An 8,806-nucleotide genomic window follows, 5' to 3' on the forward strand; every position below is an offset into this window, starting at 1 on the left:
CCCCCCCACCCCCTCTAACTAAAAATACAACGTAATTTATGCACAGTCCTTTACAGTAAATGTATTATATTTTATTTCAATAGATACATTGTTTGATACATTATTTTAATCAAACGTGCCAGTTTAAAGTTTTAAGATTGAAATATTATAATTAAACAATTAAAAAATCTTCAATATAAAATTCAGTAAAATCAGAAACAATTGAAAATTTCTTTGAAAAGCCGATATAATGACGCAGCTGCAGTTTGATTCACCGGTTACACATGGGATCTGACTTTTTTACTTTGCTCTAAGCCTCCCGCTACGAATGTATATTTTCTCAGGAAGAATTAAGCTGTTAAGATAGAATTCAGTGGATGCTTACTTACATCGACCTTTGAAAATCGATTGTCGCAGTGAAGGAAAGACAAACCTTGTTGGTTGATTTAGAGTGTCTCTTTGATCAGCCGCGAAATCGCATTTTAATCTGTCTAACGAAATAGAAAGATAATATCATTAATTTAATGCTGGATTTAAAAAGAAAAGTTTCATCTTAATAAAAATAATAACAAATACTCTATATTAAAAAGTACTTAGCACTTATGATCAAAATAAGAGTCTTGAGGGACATTGTAAAATAGAAACAAACAACTATTACGTGATTAACGTTCACAGTGACATTAATTATCATGATCGTGAGAGACGATAATATAATGCAACATCATATACTTGTAAGAATCCAGAAATGTGCTACTGTAGGAATTTATTTACTTTGTGATTCAGGGCATTGTTATTTAGCGATTTTACAATTAGAAAATGCGAGCGATAATTATTTGATTCCTGGAATGTGGGAGGAGGATCTCACGATGAAATGAACTTCGTCCGGTTATAATAATTCGACTCTCGTTTTATGCCAGACGACAAGATAGGAAAGTTCCAGATAAATTAGTTGAAAAATTAATTGTTCCCGGAAAAAAAGAGTTGATTAAAAGTCCAGTGACTTTGTATCGTAGTCTTGGATATGAAAGTCAATTTAAATTCACACCCTTCCGTGCTGAAGAAATTGATTAATCACTATCTGATGAAGCATATACCGTGCACTAACCAGCTCAGATATTGAACCATTTGGATGTTGATTACAATTTTCAGTCAAGTATTTTGAGGCAGCGTAGTACCAAATGTGCCACAATCTTCTTCAAACTAAAAGTTGTTGAGCTCAATTTTTCTTAAAGAAAGCATTTTTCTGATGATTAATTAGTAGTTCTAAGGCAAATTGAAAATCTTCGAGAGACTTTAATAGAAATTTTTTGTTAGAAAGAATTTTTGATTGAATTTTTTTATTTCAAAAAGGGCTCGATACCTTTTTTCTTTATATTTTTTAAAAGTTTAGAAACTCTCCAAAAGTGATAAATAATAAAAAAAAAGCTAAGTGAAAAAATGCTTTAACAACCTTAGTGACAATAAAAGATTTTCTGCTACACAAAAAGTTATATAAAATGCACCGTTTTCAACGTATACCATTTTAAATCAATTATCCAATCTCTTTTAGTTAAATATTTTGAATTGAGTAGAAATAAAAATTGTTTAAATTATTTAATAAATGTAATAATAGTGGTTTTAAACATTTTTTACACCTCTTAATCTTGCATTATGCTACCATATATTTCTTTTTATCATTCACATAATAACAAATAATTATGTAATTATATGGGAGATTGCCAACAAGTTAAACGTTTGTACTCCCTGACCTTTTGTTATTATCATTAAAAATTCACAGATATGATTTATATTAAATTATGAAGAATAATAATCAAGAAGAAGATTCAATAATTCAGCCAATAAATTCTTGGAAATTAAAAAGACGGAGAATCCAGCCATCAAATTTAAATGTTTGACGTTAAAGTAGAATTTAAATTTTGACTTATTTCGAATTTAATTTCAGACATTTAAATGTTTTAGTGTTTCGACAATTAGTCTTTGTAACTGAACAATATTAAAAATTAGAAGCGCTTGAACTCTCCAATTTTAATTTGAATCAAAACCACGTTAGCGACTTTTAAAATGATCTTTTTGAATCTCGTATTATGCACTATATGAAGTTTAATTTCACGTGATTGAATAAATTATTTCTAATAATACGTCGAATTAAAAAATAAAATCATAAGCTATATCATTCCGTAAATAAAGCAACAAACGCTCACGGAGGAAAACGCGCAACGTGCGCGGTGACACGGAAAACGTTCACTGCGCAAGTATAGTTGTCACTCAAATTGACATTTTTGCAGATAGACATAACAGTGCGTATCGAACTGAAAAATTTCAAAAAAAGTTAATTATTGATTGGTTACAATGTTTTTTTATTCTGTAGACTTAACGGTAGAATACACGATTGATTTGCAAAAAATATTTTGTTTTGAATCATGGAAACAACAAATGTGAAATTTGTTTGATCAATTTGTTTATAAAAATAATTTAAATATTTTATCATTTAATTTCGTGCATTATATTCTCAAACACCTATTTCGATTGATCCCAAGCTTATTTCGATTGTTTGCAGAAAGATTATAAATAACATTGTAAAAATTGGTACTTTTTAAATGTTTTTAAAAACTCAAGGCTCTAGGCTGCTTTGGAATAAATTTTAACGTTTTGCCTCACTGTTTGTCGCTTGTTACAATTTAAAAAAATTGGATTTTAATATATCGTATGAATGATTTTTGGGACGAAAATCTTCCCTATACAATTCTACTGTTGCAAATTGAGGAAATAAGTGAATAATCTTCAAATAGTTGTTTTTAATTTATTTTTAAATTGTTAATTTACCTTCAAATTTGGAAACAGTAGAGAATGTTTTTTTCTACAAATAGGCCATTTTATAATAAATTTTAAACATTTTTCAAAAATTGGTAAGAACGATAAGATAAAATTCAGTTGAAAAAAAACCTTGTTGGAATACATTTTTTTGTAAGTTTCAAAACTTTTTCATTGAAAATAGTGTTTTTTTTTTTTGAAGCTTTGAAGTGTGACCATCAGTAATATTATTTTGTATCTCAAAATTATGAAAAAACTAGATATTTTATTTTTGGCATGAGAAAAAAGTCTAAGATCGAGATTAGAAGTCACTGCTTTTGTGTTTTCAAAAACAATTGACAATAAAGCCTTGTTCATTGTGATCATTAAAAATTCTATTTTTCAAAAAGTGATTCTTTTCTTTATTGGTGTACCTAATATATAATTAAACCTAACACCAACCATGCTGCTTTTGCGAAGAAAAACTTGCTCCGGCTCGAACGTTGTTTCCATTCCAATTGTGACTGAGCAGTGAGCACCTGCTAATTGTTACCGGTCTCGTGCTAATTGATCCAAGTTGATTGTCAAGTGAAAAAAATTTCCACGTGTTCGCGAGGTTACTGTGTTCACACATTTAGGATTTCAGGATTTTTGTAATTTATTTTAAAAATATTAGAATTATATACATAAACAATAAAAAAAGTATTTCCCTTTTGAATGGTGAGGATATCAGCAATGAGGTTCTGACCTCGTTATGCTGATGCAAATAGGACATTCGATAATGGCTACTGTGTCACGCGCTTTGAAAAAAAAAGTAAGATCTGCTACACCAATGATTGCCTCGCTTCTTATTTACAATATCTAGATAGAAAATAATAATATATTACGGAGTTCTTAATTATAATATGTGGGTTTGCGTCCTTGGAAATGAGGATAGCTACAGGTATTTATTTCAGTCACGTGGATCTCAAAAAAAAGCAATTCATTTATAAGGAAGTGAAATTTAATGAATTTATGGAGATTGTCAATATTTAATTTTGTGGGGAATTTTTAGTCGGGTTATGTTCTTTGAAATTTAAGAGTTTTATACTCGGTTTTAAATGGAAGGACTGAAAAATCACGAAAAATAAAATTCCCAAATTGGAAAATTCCTTAATTATAAAATTCCCGAACAGTTTATAATATTACAAAATTGGAAAATTCCCGAAAAATAAAATTCGCCACAGTTTATAATATTATCGAATTTTAAAATTGCCGACAGAAAATTGCCCAATTATAAAATATCCGAACTAGAAAATTCCCGGATTAAAAATTTGTTGAAACATATTTTATAAATATTATTTATTAATTAAAAATACAATAAAGAAAATTGCCGAAATAACATATCCGAACTAGAAAATTTCTGATTTATAATATTCCCGAATTTGAACAATTAAAAAAATTGTTCTTCAATTAATATGATTTTTTATTAAAAATACAATAATCAAAGTAATTTTTTCTTAAAATTTAAAGTTTAAAAAAATTATTATTCGAATTTACAATAACAATAATTTCAAAAATATATATCTGGATAAAAATGTTGTTTGCAAATATGCATAGTATTAAAAAAAATGGTAGAAAACCGTTTTCAAAAATCGAATATTTGATTTTAAAGAAATTAAAAAGATGCTTCGAGATAAGTCTGTGTCTATTTAACTGAATTTTTAATTTATTTTTTAACACAGTTTTATAGAATGATTTATATTTTATATTCAAACAATAATTTTTTTAAACTTTATACAGTAAAAAAATTTCTTTTGATAAAAGTATTTTATTACTGTATTTTTAAATTATTTAAATTCGGCAATGTTTTACCTTAGATATTTTATGATTCAGCAATTTTATGTCGGAAATTTAATTATTTGGAAATTTTCAAATTCGGTAATGTTATAAACTTTCGTGAACTTTATTATTCGGGAATTTTACAGTGTCAGGAATGTTATTTTTCAGGAGTTTTCAATCGTCCCATAAAAATCCTAAAATTGGAAAATTGCCCAATAGAAAAATACTGACACAAAATTGCCGAATTATAAAATATCCGAACAATTAAAAAATTCTTCTTTGATAAATATTATTTATTTATTAAAAATACAATAATCAAATACTTTCATGAAATGATTTTTAAACTATTCTTTGGATTTAAATTAAAAATAATTAAAAAAGTGTATATCTGGATAACAAAAATTTGTTTGAAAATATGCTGTGTTAAAAAAAATCTACAAAAATGTTCTCAAAAATCGAATTTTTCATTTAAAAAATTCAAGAAAAATTTCTAGATAAATCAGTGCTTAATTCTGCAAAGTTTGCTTGGAAAATGTTATTTGGTGCAGTGAAAATTTAGAGCATTTTTTTTTCGTTTGAGGCGCACGTGTTTTTAAATTTATTTTTTAACGCAATTTTCAGAGAACTGTTGTTATTTTATTATTGTATTTTTAATAAATAAATTATATTAATTTAAACAAAAATAATAATTTTTTAAATTATTTAAATTCGGGTATTTTTGTTTCGTATATTTTATAATTCGGCAATTTAATGTCGGGAATTATCAAATTCAGTAATATTATAAACTGTGGGGAATTTTACTATTCGGTAATTTCCAAGTTCGGCAATATAATATATTGTCGGAAATTCTATTATTGGGGAATCTTCGAATTTGGTAATATTATAAAATGTCGAGAATTGTATTATTCGGGAATTTTCCAATTCAAGATTTCTATAATTTGGTAATTTTTTAATTTTGGGAATTTTGTTTTTCGAGATTTTACAATTGTCCATGTTAAATTTTAACTTTAAAACGTGGAGCCAACATTATATAATTAGAAATACGCTCTTGTTCTTCTGGTTTGTAAAATATTGTTCACGGTTTAAAGAGAAACTTCTTTAAAGCGAGTTTGTAAGTGTTCAAATTTGAAGGTACGGAATCAATCAAATTTCAGAGGCAGTTAATTGAAATAGATGACCGTTTAAAGAAGTCGAACTTTAATGAAAAAAATAGATTATAAAATTGAATTGTTTAAATATAACATTTTAAGTTTTAATGCTAGATAAATTAAATTTTTTTGTTTCAGGTGAGGCTAGAAGTTCCTGATGTCGTGGGGGGAAGACCACAGCAGTGATCTGGCTTTTTAAGCAGCAAAGGATCAAGGATGACGGTTAGTTATACAGCGGAAGTAGCAACCTGCAGGGGCCTTGGATGCTTTCTAAAATTATTACTGAGGTAGGACTTTTTTAATTTAAATAATTCTTCTCTAAAAATAGGTGTGTCATGAAAATCTCGAAAGGATTATTCTCGCTTTTCCTCAATACCAATTGGGTGGTTTAACCCAAGCCAGGCATATTCAGCAGAATAAAAATTTGTATTTATTACGAACGATAGTAACTTTATTGTCAAATGTCAATCAAAAGTTGTATTTTTACAACATTTGTATAATTACAATTTTAATTATTTTCATTGCATTATTTAAACTGAAATAAATATTTTTGAAAAACAAAACTTACCACGTATTGTTAATTTTTGCTACTTTAATCCAAAGTTAGACCAAAGAGGTTAATATGTACTTGGTTAATTTAATTTAATGTAAAAAAATTTAATTATTTCAAATATAATGATTGAACTGTTCAATTGAATTAAATTTTCGAAGCTTAAAATTACTGAAAATTTTAAATAATTTATTTTTTATTTAATCAGTAAGTTTACCATTTATGTTATCTTTTGGTAAGAAAAAATGAAAAAATGAAATTTTCAAAGTCAGGGTGGGAAAATTTGTTCTCAAAATACATTTTAAACACTTTTAAGGATAAAAGTCATACAGAATTTGATAAGAGGTCATCCGCCAATTACGCAATACATATGTAAATTACATGAATTTTCAAGCAGATAGTCGTGTCTTTAACTCAAAAAGATCAATTTTCAACCAAAAACTGAAGAATCACATTTGCAGTTAAAATGTAATAGTTAATATTTCCATTATTTGAATTCTTGTCCAAAACAGACTAATTATTTAACAAAAACAAGCACTTTTCAACACAAGAGTTGAGTTTATAAAAAAAAGACGTTTCAGTCAATGAAAAAAATCTCACTTAAATCGTTAAGTTTTCCATTCAAAAAATTTCAACTTAGAAAGATCAATTTTCTAGAAAAAACGGAATACCTACATTTTTAGTAAAAAAATTCATTTTGAACAAAAAATGCATTTTCAACAAAATAGGTAAATTTTTAACCAAAAAAATGAACTTATAACTAAAATGATTAATCTTCCAAGAAAAAACTGAATTTTTAATCATTTTTTCGACAAAAAAGGAATAGTTAAATTTATAGTTAAAAAATGCAAATTAAAAATTAATTAAAACATTATTTTTTAACAAAATACATGAATTTTGATCCTCATAGTAGAATTTTCAACCAAACAAATGAATTTTCTATTATAAATATAAAAATTATACAGCTTTCTTTTAAAAAATTAGTTTTCAATAAAAAAACTAATTGTTTACCAGAAAAAAATGCTTTTTCCAGCAGAAAGATTAAATGTATTCAAAACAATTTAGTTTAATTTTTAGTTCTAAAACTTATTTTTCAATGCAGAAACTTATTTTCAACCAAAGGAATAGTGTTTCAACTGAAAAGATTAATTTTAATTAAAAAATAATAATTTCTAACAAACTGCAACAATTGCCAACCATAAAGGTGAACTAGTCACCACACAAAGGATATATTACAAAATAAAAAATTTCAATAAAATACAAAAATTTTCAACAAAATGTATTTTTGATGTTTTTTAAATATTAAAAAATATTAAAAATATGGTTTCAGATTATTACACGCGTGAAGAGTAATATTTTGTAAGTTAAAAAAGTAATTTGTTAATTTTAAAGAATTGTAAGTAAGTGAAAAAAGTGTGTACTTCATATTGAATTTACTGGAATTTTCACGCTATAATAAGGAAACTTCTTTAATGTACAATGATCTCAAATCACATAATATTTTTGTAAAATCCATATCATAATTTTGGCAAATAAACCGAGTTTATTTTCTAAAGAAAGGTTCATTAGTGCGCACCATAGCGCGCACAATGTTCTAGTTATTAAAAAATGACACCGGAACTAATTGATAACATTATTAACACTCTTGAACAAAAAAATCTTTATTTTAAATGTAGAACAACTGAAGTTGGTACTTTCCAAAGCGCAATCACTATTAATTGTACTTTAATCTGCTCTAGGCTGATAAAAATTCTATTTGAATTTTATGGAAGTTTCCTATTACTCTCTTCAATATCTCTAGACTATAATTTCCTGAAAATTCCAACATTGCATCTTTTCCTAGAAAATAGTTACAGTACAATCAATTATAAAAATTAATAGCCAAGGTTTACGGAGAAAACTTTCTTACAAAAAGGGGCAAAAACTTTAGTACCAATTTATGTTTTATTTTACTTTTATGAGTTTTATGATAATTTATCGCTATAGGTTTATTCATTGGTGAATAAATTTGGAATATTTCGTTCTTTAGACTCTAATTTCACTTCTAAATTTATTCATTGCGGAATAAATTGTGAATAATTTGTTTTTTAGATTTTGGTTTTATCCTTAACTTTCATTTTATAAATTGCGATCTAAATTTCATTCAATAAGATTCATTCTCCAATATCCTTACCTTGAACCCACGAGATATAACTGACAAAGAAGGAATGTTTAAGTACTTCCATTCAGAATTATCTGAACTAAGTGAGTCATTTAATTATTGTGAACGCGATTGAAATAGGTAAAAAAAACATGCTGCTCTCATTGACGATATGAATGGTCGATTAATCAAATAGGTAAGACCGGCTCTTTCTCAGAACTTTTATCGAGTTTGAAATCGCTAGAAATCTTTTTTTACTGTGCTTAAAATCGAGTATTTTATTATTATTATTATTATTATTATTACACCATTAAGCCATTTCCCTTTCGGGGTAGGCGTGACTCACTCGGCAGGGGAAAGGAGTAGTGTGTGGATGGG

General features: G+C 26.6%; 1 protein-coding gene across 1 annotated transcript in view; it reads left to right on the forward strand.

Annotated features, from left to right (window-relative positions):
• LOC117170010 (bestrophin-4-like) overlaps nucleotides 1-8,806 on the forward strand; it is a 66,977-nt gene that overhangs the window by 5,580 nt on the left and 52,591 nt on the right. The window contains exon 2 of the mRNA XM_033356524.1: nucleotides 5,877-6,025. Coding sequence (XP_033212415.1) covers nucleotides 5,955-6,025 — 71 coding nt within the window. The 5' untranslated portion in view covers nucleotides 5,877-5,954. The remainder of the gene's footprint in view (nucleotides 1-5,876; nucleotides 6,026-8,806) is intronic.

The sequence above is a fragment of the Belonocnema kinseyi genome, chromosome 3 (assembly GCF_010883055.1).
Source record: "Belonocnema kinseyi isolate 2016_QV_RU_SX_M_011 chromosome 3, B_treatae_v1, whole genome shotgun sequence".
NCBI lineage: Eukaryota > Metazoa > Arthropoda > Insecta > Hymenoptera > Cynipidae > Belonocnema > Belonocnema kinseyi.